Source organism: Sapajus apella, unplaced genomic scaffold, assembly GCF_009761245.1.
Source record: "Sapajus apella isolate SASKATOON/1434 unplaced genomic scaffold, GSC_monkey_1.0 scaffold15, whole genome shotgun sequence".
In the NCBI taxonomy this organism is placed as follows: Eukaryota; Metazoa; Chordata; class Mammalia; order Primates; family Cebidae; genus Sapajus; species Sapajus apella.
In genome coordinates, this window is record NW_022436955.1 from 21,473,774 (window position 1) to 21,487,800 (window position 14,027).

Consider the following 14,027-nt stretch of genomic DNA (forward strand, 5'->3'; position numbering starts at 1 on the left):
CTGACACTGGGCTGAGCCAGGGGTGTGGAGGGAAGAGGTGGAAACAGAAAGAAATTGCCAAAGGGTCACTGAGGCCTCTTAGACATTTGCACACTTCTGACCTAATTATTTTAACTGTGCCTCTGTTGGCACCCTAGGTCCCCACCTCCCAGGCGATTGCATCCTCCTCTTCTACCCTACCCCTATGGGCCACATTTCCACTCTATCACCCAAATTAAATCACTTAGTTCTGAGAGCAGCTTGACTGGATCAATTCCCTGTGAATCCATTTCCCACCCATTTGCTGGAGGGCTTAAAAATGTAGATTTGATTGTATCGCTCCCCTGCTAAAAAAGCTCCCTTGGCCAGAAAGGTGCTTGGCTATGCATCCGAGAGGTGTCTCAGAGTGATTCTTAATAACACCCTCTTTCTCTCTCCAGTGTGTCTCCTTTGGGAATATAAAGTTATATGGTCAGAGTGGGCACAGTGGCTCAAGCCTGTACTCCTAGCACTTTGGGAGGCCGACGTGGGCAGATCAGGAGGTCAGGAGATCAAGACCACCCTGGCCAACATGGTGAAACCCTGTCTCTACTAAAAATACAAAAAGTTAGCTGGGCGTGACGGTGCACACCTGTAGCTCCAGCTACTCAGGAGGCTAACGCAAGATAGTTGCTTGAACCCGGGAGGCAGAGGTTGCAGTGATCAGAAATCGAGCCATTGCATTCCAGCCTGGGTGACAGAGTGAGACTGCATCTCAAAAAAAAAAAAAAAAAGTTATATGGTCACCCTGCCTAAGGGGCTCAGAGTGATCCTGCTACTTCCCCTCCTCAGCCCATCGCAGGCTTCTGCAGCTACAGCCAACACTTGGAGGGTCCTAAGGGCCAATGCTGGTCCGCGCCTGTTTCCTCCTGTTGTCCTCAGATCCCTCCCTTTCTTCTGCAGAGGAGATTCTTCCTAGGTGCCCAAGCCCTCTGGCTTCTGTGTGGTTTCATCCAATGAGACGCCCTGGCAGGAGACCAGAGGGAGCCAGCTATTCTTCCCAAGACTTCTGCAGGGTTTTCCTGTAGCGATTGTCCTTTCTCCAGGGTCCAGTCCCTGAAAGACAACCTGTCATGGATGAGGAGTAACTATTTGGGCTGGTGGCATGGGCTAAAAGAATGAACCAAGACAGTTGAAGGTAAAGAAAGACAGATTTATTATTAAAAACAGTAGGAAAATCTGTTGCAAGGTTGCAATGGGCAGAATTAGCAGAAGAGGAGCTGATTGCAAGGAAACAAAGGCTTGCTGGAGATTTTATATAGTTTTAAAATGGTTCTTGGGCTGATGGATAACGTCAAGGCATCAGGGACCTAACTTGCATTCTTCTGTCAGCTGAGGTGTTTGATAAATTGAAGTGTTGGATGATAAGCTTGTATGCTCTGTGTGCTATCTATGAAGGAGGGCCACATGTTTGGGGCCATAAAGAAAGGCAGATCTGGGCAGGTGCAGTGGGTCATGGCTGTAATCCCAGCACTTTGGGAGGCTGAGGAGTGTGGATCATGAGGTCAGGAGTTTGAGACCAGACTGGCCAATATGGTGAAACCCCGTCTGTACTAAAAATACAAAGATTAGCTGGGCATGGCGGCGCATGCCTGTAGTCCCAGCTACGTGGGAGGCTGAGGCAGGAGAATTGCTCAAACCCAGGAGGCAGAGGTTGCAGTGAGCCGAGATTGTGCCATTGCACTCCAGGCTGGGTGACAGAGTGAGACTCCATCTCAAAAAAAAAAGAAAGGCAGATCTATAGCTTATCTGCTTCCTCCTTACTTTATGCTGGTCCTGCCAGCCTGACTCCTTTTTCCTAACCAGGATTCCACACAGCTCCCTGCCTGCCTCTGGCTCCTTAGCTTCTGTCACAGCTCCTCCCTTCGTCCCTCCAGCCTGTGTCCTGGAAAGGACTTTCTACTGTGGCTCATCTCTCACTTGCATCATTACCCTGAATTTGTCTTCTCAGATCTTCCAGACCCTGTGTAGTGAATTCCCTCTGTCAAGTTTCAAAAGTTTGCTGGTGTTGGTGGCTCATGCCTATAATTCCAGTGCTTTGGGAGGCCAAGTCAGGAGGATTGCTTGAGCCCAGGAGTTTAAGCTTACAGTGAGCTATGACTGCACCACTGTACTCCAGCCTGGGAAACAGAGCAAGACCCTGTCTCTTAAAAACAAAAATCGAAGTGTTAATACTGGCTTATTTTCCTGATCAGACCCCATCATGTGTATAATAACATGTGTTGACTTATTTAATATCTTAACACTGTTATAAGGTAGGCATTATTAATATTTTCATTTTTTAGACAATGAAACTAAGGAAGTTGAGGGATTTGGCCACTGTCACACAGTTTGTGACATTAGTTGTGTTCGAAAGATAAATTACAGGAAACTAACATGGGAACTCTCCCTTGTTTCTGCATACCTTATAGATCTTGGTTTGAATTTGTCTTAGAACATTTAATCCATAGTTCTTTGGGTTAACTATTGATCTTATGCTAATTCACTGTGATTTCTGGATATAAGGAGTCTCTCTCTTATACATCAGAGACACAGCATTTTTGTTGGTTTGTGTGTTTGAATGAATAAATGAAATACAAACACATCCTCCTAAATAAGGACACATTGATTAAGAAAGCTTTCCATGAGACTGCTGTTCAATATTCTACCTTATTGGTGACCTCCCAAAGAGGAAATTATCAGAAGAGCCAGAATGCTTCCCAGATCTTGTTAGCACATTGAATTTGGTACCAAAACATCAGGCTTAATTTCCCAAAGAATGGCAATTGAAGTTAAATCGGGCTTGCAGGGTTGTCAGGGTGTTTGTGAACATGAGTTTGAAAGGGGAGGGAAATGATCATCTTCAGCATATTGATAATAAACCAATGAAATGTGGTTCCAAGAACACTGCACTAAAATTTGTGCCTCCTAGGCTGGGCACAGTGGCTCAGACCTGTAATCCCAGGGCACTTTGGGAGGCCAAGGCAGGCCGAGTGCCTGAGCTCAGGCGTTCAAGATCAGCCTGGGCAACACGGTGAAACCCCGACTCTACTAAAATACAAAAAATTAGCCAGGCGTGGCGGTGTGCACTTGAACCCAGGAGGTGGAGGCTGCAGTGAGCCGAGGTTGTGCCACTGCACTCCAGCCTGGGTGACAGAACGAGACTCTGTCTCCAAACAAAACAAAACAAAACCAACCAGACAAACAAAAACCTTGCACCTCCTGCATAGTTTTCTTTTGGGTAATGCCAAATTGTGTTCAGCAAAAACTGATCGATCTTATGTGCATAAATTGTCATTTATCACAGAAGTATCAGTCAAAAAGAAAAGGAAGTTTAAACATAGAAATCCTTGTTAGTTACTGGGCTTTAGCCTTTAAAATCGTGGGCGGATGGGGCCATCTGGTGTGCAGTTGCACAACTAGACATTCCTGTTTTCTTTTTAAACCTCCTCGCTAATAATGTGATTAATTTGTCTTTACAAATACAAACCATTCTTTTGTTTTTTCTTCAACTTTTAAGTTCAGGGGTACATGTGCAGGATGTGCAGGGGTTTTTTTCTTTTTCTTTTTTTTTTTTTTTAATTCTTTTTTCCATACATATTCTGCTTTTGTAAGTGTGCAGGCTTTTTATACAAAACCATGTGTGTCATGGTGTTTTGCTACACCGATCTTCCCGTCACCTAGGTATTAAGCTGGAGTCCATTGGCTATTCTTCCTGATGCTGTCCCTCCCCACATGCCCCTTCTGACAGGCCCCAGTGTGTGTTATTCTCCTCCCTGTGTCCATGTGTTCTCATCATTCAGCTTCCTCTTAGAGAACATGTGTGTATTAGTCCATTTTCAGGCTGCTGATAAAGACATACCTGAGACTGGGAATAAAAAGAGGTTTAATTGGACTTACAGTTCCGTATGCCTGGGGAAGCCTCAGAATCATGGCAGGAGGCAAAAGACACTTCTTACATGGTGGTGGCAAGATAAAATGAGGAAGAAGCAAAAGTGAAAACCCCTGATAAACCCATCAGATCTCTTGAGACTTATTCACTATCACAAGAATAGCACGGGAAAGACCAGCCTCCATGATTCAGTTACCTCTCCCTGGGTCCCTCCCACAACATGTGGGAATTCTGGGAGATACAATTCAAGTTGAGATTTGAGTGGCAACACAGCCAAACTATATCAACGCGGTGTTTGGTTTTCTGTTCCGGTGCTAGATTGCTGAGGGTAATGACTTCCAGCTCCATCCATGTCTCTGCAAAGGACATAATCTTGTTCCTTTTCACAGCTGCCTAGTATTCCGTGGTGGGTATGTACCACATTTTCTTCATCCAGTCTATCAGCGATTGGCATTTAGGTTAATTCTATGTCTTTGTTATTGTGAATAGTGCTGAAATGAACATATGCATTCATGTATCTTTATAATACAATGATTTATATTCCTTTGGATATATACTCAGTAATGGAATTTCTGGGTCAAATGGTATTTCTGCCTTTAGGTCTTTGAGGAATCGCCACACTGTCTTCCACAGTGGTTAAACTAATTTACACTCCCACAAAGGGTGTAAAAGTGTTCTTTTTTCTCTGCAACATCTGCAGTTTTTTTTTTTTTTCACTTTTTAATAATTGCCCTTCTGAGTGGCATGAGATGGTATCTCATTTGGTTTTGATTTGCATTTCTCTAGTGATAGGTGATATTGAGGTTTTCTTTCATATGTTTGTTGGCTGCATGTATGTCTTGAGAAGTGTCTGTTCATGTTCTTTGACCCCTTTTTAGAGGGGCTGTTTAAAACAAAGCTTTTTTTTTTTAAAGACAGAGTCTCACTCCATCTCCAGGCTGGAGTGCAGTGGTGTGATCTTGGCTCACTGCAACCACTGACTCCTTGGTTCAAATGATTATCCTGGTTTAAGTGATTATCAGCTTCCCAAGTAGCTGGGATTACAGGCACATGACACCATGCCCAGCTAATTTTTGTATTTTTAGTAGAGAAGGCGTTTCACCATGTTGACCAGGATGGTCTCCATCTCCTGACCTCATGATCTACCCGCCTTGGCCTCTCTAAGTGCTGGGATTACAGGTGTGAGTCACTGCGCCCGCTGAAGGCAAACCATTCTTAAGGCTTTCTTAGGGTAACATTTTGCGAACGTTGGCTCATTCCCAAACATAAGCCTTCTCAAACTGATTCTAATCTAACCCTCACCAGCTTAAGTAGGCTTGCCTGCTAACAGAGTCTCATCAGAGCAGAGCCAAAGCTAAAGCTCGGGGGGCCAGAAACTGTGAGTAAACACAGGAAGTCAGCAAGGAGAGAGCGGAAAACGTAGCCCATGAAAAGGAGGAGACAAACCTCAAGGGGAAACATTTCCCAATGCTTGTATGTCTTACTTCTTTAATCTCACAGAGCCCAACAAATAAATTATAAGAAAAGCAGAAGGAAGTATGATCATGATCACCATTGTGCCCCTTCCCGGAGTCTGGACTAGCCAGCCAGATTTCTGCAGGAGGTCTCTGACCTGCAGAGGGGAAAGGACGGTGAGAGGCAGGTGCATCCAGAGCCCGTGCTGGAGCCATCAGGGGCCCAGGACCACCCTGTCATCTCCTGACAGAAGCAGGTTCCTCAATGCCTGAAATGAATCTCAGCAGATCTCATGTGATTCAGAAGTGAGTCATTGACTGAGTGATTGTTAGTATAGATTCTCCACTGGGGCCCAAACCAGCAACTTCTGGAGACATTTTTGGTTGTTACAAGTAGGAGAGGGGCATCTCCTACTGGCATCTAGTGGGTAGAGGCCAGAGATGCTGCTAACCATCCTACAATGCACTGGCAGCCCCACCACAAAGAATTATCTAGCTCCAAATATCAGTAGCGTCAAGGTTGAGAAACCGTGTGTCAGTGGCAGGAGAAACCGTAGAGGGAATTTCCAAAGTGGTAGGATCAGTAAAGGATAGACCCTGAAGTTTAAAGTTGTTCCAGGGAGACTGCTACCCAGTGTGGGAAACTGCATGCTATCTCACTAGCTGTGGCCTGATGCCAAGTTACAGGTAACAGGTGCCAGCAGAAGCTCTGACCAGCTAAACCTAAGCAGACAGTCCTTGAGAAACTGAACAGAGTCAAAGATAACGAAGGGAGAAACTGAGGCTAATCAGTTTGACCTCATTCCTTCCTCCTCTCACGATCAGGGGACTTTGTGACTGGATTTCCTACAAATAGCAAAGGAATAAGAAGGCTTAGGTAAGAGGGCAAAGGGGCAAAACTGAAGTGAGCAGTGGAGCAGCAGATTAATGGCAGCAGATTTATTTATTTATTCATTTATTTATTTACTTTTGAGACGGGGCTTCACTCTTCTTGCCCAGGCTGCAGTGCAATGGCACGATCTTGGCTCACGGCAACCTCCGCCTCCCGGGTTCAAGTAATTCTCCTGCTTCGGTCTCTTGAGTAGCAGGGTAATTTTGTATTGTTAGTAGAGACGGGGTTTCTCCATGTTGGTCAAGCTGGTCTCAAACTCCCAACCTCAGGTGATCACCCTGCCTCAGCCTTCCAAAGTGCTGGGATTACAGGTGTGGGCCACCGTGCCCAGCCTAGCAGATTTATTTTTATTTATCTTTTTTTTTTTTGCCTTAAGACAGAGTCTCACTCTGTCACCCAGGCTGGAGTACAGTGATGCAACCACGGCTCCCTGTACCCTTGAACTCCTGGGCTCTAGTAATCCTCCCACTTCAGCCTCCCCAGTAGCTGGGGAGGCATGCGTCACCACAGTATAGGCATGTGCCACCACACTGGCTAACCTTTAAATTTTTGTAGAGATGAATTGGGGGTGGGGGTGGGAGTGGACTTCTCACTATGTTGCTCAGGCTGGTCGTGAACTTCTGGGCTCAAGCAATTCTCCTGCCTCAGCCTCCCAAAGTGCTGGGATTACAATTGTGAGCCACCACGTGCAGTCCAATGGCATTAGGTTTAAACACAGGTGGATTTGGAAAAAATCTTATGATAGGTTCAAGATGAGACAGCAGGCCTGTTGAAACTAAACAGTGCTTTGTTAAGCTTGTTTTTGGTTGGTCAAGTACAGAAAGGCAAGTATCTCCGCTAAAGGGTATGCAGAGCAGGAATCCTAAGCAATAGTCAATTTGAGTACTTGAAGACAAAAAGCAGCTGCTGCTTCTACACACTGCCCATTAAAATATATACTTTTTAAATTTCTTCTTTTCATTTTAATATTTTTGCTGTCTCAGCAGAATCAAATATATGTAATTATTCTGATGGAGGCTTGCATTCTCTGGGACCTAGGCCAGAGAAATCTTGGTCAGTAAATTTCCCTGCAACATATGGCTGGAGAGCAAGCGCCAAAGAGGGAATGTTCTGGAAAACTCCTTAGGCAGGGCCAAGTTGAAGACACATTTGAGGTTTTTGGATACAGCACTTTTATGGGATTCGTATTGGTGGTCCAAGAGGACTTGAGTATACTTTGTAAATATGAATTTTTCTTTTTTTTTTTTTGAGATGGAGTTTCCTCTTGCTGCCCAGGCTGGAGTGCAATGGTGCAACTTTGGCTCACTGCAACCTCTGCCTCCTGGGTTCAAGAGATTCTCTTGCATTAGCCTCCTGAGTAGCTGGGACTACAGAGGCACGCCACCATGCCAGGCTAACTTTTGTGTTTTTAATAGAGTCAGGTTTTCACCATTTTGGCTGGGATGGTCTCAATCTCCTTACCTAATGATCCACCTGCCTTGGCCTCCCAAAGTTCTCGGATTACAGGCGTGAGCCACTGCGCCTGGCCAGCATTTGGTTTTTAATTAGATTGATTCCAAACCTAAGGAATCACATCATTCATTCATTTGTTCATTTAATAAATTTGTTGGTTGAAGCATTTTACCAAGTGATGACAATAGAAAGAAGCCCCAGGTGTGGTTTGTCAGTTTCGTCGGGACTACACAGATGAGTAAATAACTGTAATGCAGTGATGGGATCTCAACGCCAGGAAAGCCCTGGTTCTCCTCTCTTCCTGTGCCTTCTCATGTAGTTAGCTACCCTTTCTTTTCTTTTTTTTTTTCTTCTTTTTAATGCAGATTCTGAACCCATTGCAGACTTACTAGAGGAAATTCTCTAAAGGTGAGGCAGTTTTTAAAAGACAGGCTCTCTCTCTGTCTCCCATGCTGGAGTGCAGTGGCCCGATCATAGCTCACTGCAGCCTCGACTTCTTGGGCTCAAGCGATCTCTGACCTCAGCCTCACTGAGTAGCTGGGACTACAGACACGTGCCCCCATGCCTAGCAAATTAATTCATTTTTTAAATTTTGGTAGAGACAGGGAGGTCTTGCTATGTTGCTTAGGCTGTTCTCAAACTCCTGGCCTGAAGTGATCCTCCTGCCTCAGCCTCCTAATGTGTTTGGATTACAGGCGTGAGCCACTGAGCCCTTCCTAGCTCCCCTTTCTGAGTGTGCCCACTACACAAAGGTGTCAGGAACGTGAGACGTCTCTGCATTTCTGGCCTGGACCCCACATTCAGCGCTCTGTTAACGTCAGTCTCTTATCAACAGCACTGTGTTTTGGCTGGAAGAAACTTCTTTAAAACCAGGAAATCAGGAATCACCATTTTTAAGTTCACCAAGTTACATAACATTGTGTTCATATGCAAAACAAAGTTTGCGAATCAGCACCAATGCTGGCAAGCTCTGGAAGGTTTGTGATCAAGAATTTTGACAAGGCCCCAAGGCAAGGAGAGACAGCCCAGGACACCAGCATGAGGGACGCTTTCCAACGAGGCGCTGCCTGGACTACATTTCCCAGGATGCCCTACTGCCGGGCTCCTGCGGGATTGGCTAGAACAACGGGGAAGTGATTACGCGTCGCCCAGCAACGGGCGGAGTCCTGGCCCGAAACTAGCTGCGCACGCCCCTTCCCTGCGGCGAGGAGGTTGACGAGGCTCCGTTCCATGTCGGATCACTCTCCGGCTTTGCTGTCCAGCCCGGGGGGCAACGCGACCTCTTAGGCGCTTTCACCGCCTTGCTCTCCAGGCCCAGCCCCTTTGACGCCGGCAGCCGGGATACTGTGGAAACTGGAGTTTCGCTTCGCGGTCGGCGGAGTGGTCCCCGGAGGGCGCAGTGCGCAGGCTTGGGCGGTCGAGACCCGACGCGCGCGGCGCTCGTTTGGAGTCGGAGTGAGTTCCTGGGCTACCGGACCCGGCAGCGTGCGAGCGGGTCAGGTGCCTCCTTCGTGTGCCATGGCAGCGCTGCGCTACGCGGGCCTGGATGACACGGACAGTGAGGACGAGCTGCCTCCGGGTTGGGAGGAGAGAACCACCAAGGACGGCTGGGTTTACTACGCCAAGTAAGGGGGCCGCAGTGGGACCGGGGACGCACCTGGGGACCCTGCACTGCCGTCGGACACCACCTGCGAGGGGAGGGAGCGCGCTCTAGCGCAGCGAGTGCGGTGCAGAGTGGAAATGACTGTTAAGGAGCTTAGGGGAAAGGGTCCAGGGTCCCCAGGAGGGGCCGGCCCCCTTTGTGGGCCTTGGGTCCAGTGGGGGTCACCTGGCGGCTTCCCGGCGCGCCCTCTGCTGTTCAGGAGGCAGCACTGCGCGGCGCGGCGAGGGCAAAGTGGCCTCATCACCGCCAAAAAATAAAGACGTTTAAAGTGCACGTACTCAGCTTTCTCCTTCAGGCTCTGGGTTGCATGGCTAGGAGTTTTGTTTTGTTTGTTCCAGACAGGTATCGCTGTGTCACCCAGGCCGGAGTGCAGTGGTGCTGTCACGGCCCACTGCAGCATCGGTTCAGGCAATCCTCTCCTCTCAGCCTCCTGGGTGGCTGGGACTACAGGCGTGCACTACGCCCATGCCCAACTAATTTTTAAATTTTTTTTTGTAGAGACTGGGATCGCACCTTCTTGCCCAGGCTGGTCTCGAACTCTTGAGCTCAAGCAATTCGCCAGCCTCAGCCTCCAGAATTGTTGAGATTGCAGGAGTGAGCGCGGCACCCAGCCAGGAGTGTTTTTTAGCAGAAGTCCTACATAGTTTCACTATCGTTTCCTGGGAAAGTTTTGGAAACCCCAGCAGGGCCTTCGTCTTTAACTGTGTTACCTTGGGCCATTGAAAGAACGTTTTGTCTCAATTTTCTCACCTGTAAAATGGGTTGACATGAGGGTCAGTTCAGGCACTGTGCATAAAGCCCATAGCACCGTGTCTAGTAGGCACTCTCTGTTCCTTAACTGTCTTTCCTGATCGCTCTTCAGCAATGACAGTGCCTCTTAATAGCAGCACCTTAGAATCACCTGGGGAATGTCCTAAATACACGTTTTGGGTCTCATAGAGAACTTATAGTAGCCGACTCTCAACTTTGGGAGAATGTCTGTTAAGCTTTTCAGGTAAGGTGGAATATCACTTGGTTTCCAGAAACATGGATGTAAATCTCATTTTCAGCACCTGGGCCCCCCTTCCAGAGATGTTTTTTTTTTGAGGCAGAGTCTAGCTTGGTCTCCCAGACTGGAGTGCAGTGGTGCCATCTCGGCTCACTGCAACCTCTGCATGCTGAGTTAGAGTGATTCTTGTGTCTCAGCCTCCCAAGTAGCTAGGATGACAGGCAGCTGCCACCGTGCCTGGTTAATTTTTGTATTTTTAGTAGAGACGGGGTTTCACCATGTTGGCCAGGCTGGTCTCAAACTCCTGGTCTCAAGTGATCCGCCCACCTCGGTCTCCCAGTGTTGGGATTACAGGCGTGAGCCCCTGCGCCGGCCCAGAATTTCTGATTTAATTGGTTTGTGCCCTCCCCTCTCCCTTGGTAGGTTGTAAAACTCTTCCCTTCCAGGTCATTCTAATCTGTGCAAGGATGTGAGCCACTGCTGCCTTTGGTGGCAAGGTAGGAGAAAAACAGTAAAGCTCTGATGAGTTCACTGACGACACACAAGGGCTGTGCCGGGCCTTTTGCTGGCACTGGTTATACCAAGGCAAGTAAGAGCCAGTTGTCATTCTTGGCACCCAATCTTATAGGGCACAGTGACATGTAGGGGGGTCCCCACACAGTGTGTGTCCCAGGAAGCAATGTGTCTGGCATAAGGTGTGTGTGGTTAGCTGGTGGGAACGTTAGAAAGTATAGTGACACAGTTACAGTAACCTTGACTTCTGGGCCCAAGCGATCCTCCTGCCTCAGACACTTGAGTCCCTAGGACCACAGGTGTATGTCACCACACCCAGCTAATTATTACTGTTTTGTAGAGATGGGGTCTCACCATGTTGTTGAGGCAGGTTTGAACTCTTGGACTCAAGCCTTCCTCCCAAAGCTATGGAATCACAGGCATGAGGCCCAGCACCAAGCCTGCAGCAGTGTTTTGAGTACAGGTAGAAGTTGCAAGGGCAGGAGGGCAGTCCAGGTAGAGGGAGCGGTGAGAGGAGAGATCCCCAGCATGGCCTGTACAGGGACCCGTGATTTTGTTTTGTTTTTTTTTTTTTTTTGAGATGAAGTCCGGCTCTGTCGCCAGACTGGCATGATCTTGACTCACTACAACCTCTGCTTTTAAGCGATTCTTTTGCCTCAGCCTCCTGAATAGCTGGAACTACAGGCATGCACCACCACGCCCAGCTATTTTTTGTATTTTAGTAGAGACGGTTTCACCATGTTGGCCAGAATGGTCTCGATCTCTTGACCTCACGATCTCCCCACCTCGGCTTCCCAAAGTGCTGGGATTACAGGTGTGAGTCGCCGCCCCCAGCTGGACTTGTGATCTTTGTGAGGTACAGGAATGTCAGGGTTGAGGCAGGGAAAGAAGGACCCAGTTGCCGGAGTCCTGTGCCTTGCTGAGAAGCTTGGCCTTTGTTGACAGAGCCAGAGTGGCATTAGGCTTGTGACTGCAGGAAGGATTTCTGGCTCTGGAGAATGAAAGGGACATTTCTAGCAGCAGCAGAGAACCAGTAACTGCTGCAGGGGTCGAGGCAGGCTCCTGAGCGGGCACTTGCTGTCCCTCTCGCCTGTCCATCTGTGGGGGAAGGGCTCCTTTTCATCTTTCAGAGGTAAGCTTATGTGTCACTGCGCAAGAGACCTTCCTGACTGTGGCTGTCCCCTCTACCTTGTACCTGTCACCTGATTTCTCTGCTGCTTCGCGCTTAGCCTTGGTTCATCCTCCTCGTTGTTGGCTCTGCCTCCCTCGCCCAGATTGCAAACTCCATGAGGGTAGCTTGTCCACCTGCGTGTCCCCAGTGCTTACCACTGGAAGCTGTAAGATGAACCCACACGGGATGAGTAAATAATCACCTAGAGACGGTCAGCCGCGGGCTTCTGTGGACGGATGGTGCGCTGGGCCCAGCGTACAAAGATGCACGTGACCTGCTTCCGGCTTCCTGAGCCCACCTCTGCCTCCAGCTCTGTGGTGTGTCTCTTCCTTTGTCACTCAGACCCAGAGACGCTTCTGCCTCCCGGCGGGCTTGTCCTGGAGCCTGGCGCTAGGGCCATGGGGCTCCCTTGCTCTCGTGCGCCCTGCGTGCCCCCGTGCCTGCCGTCATGCTGTGTGGCCTTTCTCCCATCTGCTTTCTTCATGAGTGGCCCATGGCCAGGGGACTCGGCACCTACATGGTCTCCAGAAGCCCTTCCTCCAGCCGCCCGACCAGTGTCTTACGTCTCCAGCTGGCCTCTCTGGCTCCACTGTTTGTTTGTTTTTATAATTTAAAATTCTGGGATACACTTGCAGGACGTGCAGGTTTGTTCCATGGGGTAAACGTGTGCCATGGTGGCTTGCTGCGCCTCTCAACCCATCACCGAGGTATCAGCCCTGCATGCATTAGCTCTGCGGTGTTTCTATCACCTGAGATGCCAGGGTTTGGCTGGCTCCCAGCTGGAGGGCTCATCTCTCTGGACCTTCTGCCTGTGCCCGCAGGCCCTCAGTTCTCAGGGTGTCAGGGCCGAGGCAGGAAAAGCTGAAGTTCGTTGGGTGTCAGGATGCCCCTGATCCATCCGAACCCTACATTCCCTTGATCTCTCCTGACCTGTGAGCAACCTGGCCCTTCTTTTATTTTCTTTGTAAATGTTTCACTGGCTCCAACCCCTTTTCATTTCTGACTCTGGAAGTGACGCTCGTTTTTCCCTTGGGGTTTGGGAATCTGCGGGTGTGCTTTCTAGGGGGCCACTCTGAGTCATTTCATTTTCCATATGGTCTCCCCTGCTGTAGCAGGGCCACGCCCAGGGATAGAGGCTGGAGCTCCCACTGACACCTCCGGGTCTGGTGGAAGCCCTGTCTTGAGTGGGTGCTGTGGGCGTCTCCTACTTGCCCCCGTGCTCATGGTACACTTGTAGGCCTCAAAGGCACACGTGTCTTAGGGCTCCAAAGCCCACCAGGCTGGGCTCCCAGGGACAGGGTCAGGGGAGACGGGGGCCCCGAGAGAGCAGGTGGGCCTTTATTGTGTCCCTCTCCCCTAAGAGCCTCTGCAGCCGCTTCATGGGAAATGGGGACTGAGGGACGAGGTCTCAGTGTCCAAGCCGTCCTTGTCTGCCCTCCCCTGCCCCCTTTTCTCAGGATGCTCAGGCCTTTTGGCATTCAGAGTCCTCCGTGGCTCCAGCGTCCACGGGGCTGGCCGTCCTCACTGTCAGCTCTGGTTCTCTCTGCTAACTTACACTGTGCTCAGAACACACACACGCACACATGCACACACGCACACACGCACCTCTGTAGACTGGGCATGGTGGGAGGCCAAGGTGGGAGGATCGCTTGAGTCCAGGAGTTCGAGGCTACAGAGAGCTATGATTGAACCACTGTACTCTAGCCTGAGTCACCTAACAAGACACTGTCTAAAAAAAAAAAAAAAAGAAAAGAAAACACCCCATACGTAAGTGTGGTATTCACGTAATATGGTGCCCATTTAATTTTGAATCCTTTGGTTTAAGTTTAGATTACTGTTAATTATCGTTTTAAATGACAAGCTTATTGAAAGAATAAAACATAAAAGACAGCTTCTATTTAAAGGAGACTAGGAGAACACTTAGCGGACATGTGTTCTAATTTTCTCTTCATTAAAAAGTCATTTAAGGTTATAATTAAAAAGAACACCTTTTAATTAATTTTTA

At 48.6% G+C, this 14,027-nt stretch overlaps 1 protein-coding gene across 2 annotated transcripts in view; it reads left to right on the forward strand.

Moving 5' to 3' along the window:
• The first annotated feature begins 8,754 nt into the window (after positions 1 to 8,754).
• The window catches only part of WWOX (WW domain containing oxidoreductase), a 1,135,448-nt gene continuing 1,130,175 nt past the window's right edge, over positions 8,755 to 14,027 (forward strand). The window contains exon 1 of one of the 2 annotated variants that reach the window (XM_032283875.1): positions 8,755 to 9,312. In XM_032283875.1, the coding sequence (XP_032139766.1) occupies positions 9,206 to 9,312 (107 nt within the window). In that variant the 5' untranslated portion in view covers positions 8,755 to 9,205. The remainder of the gene's footprint in view (positions 9,313 to 14,027) is intronic. The other variant, XM_032283876.1, reaches the window with a different exon arrangement.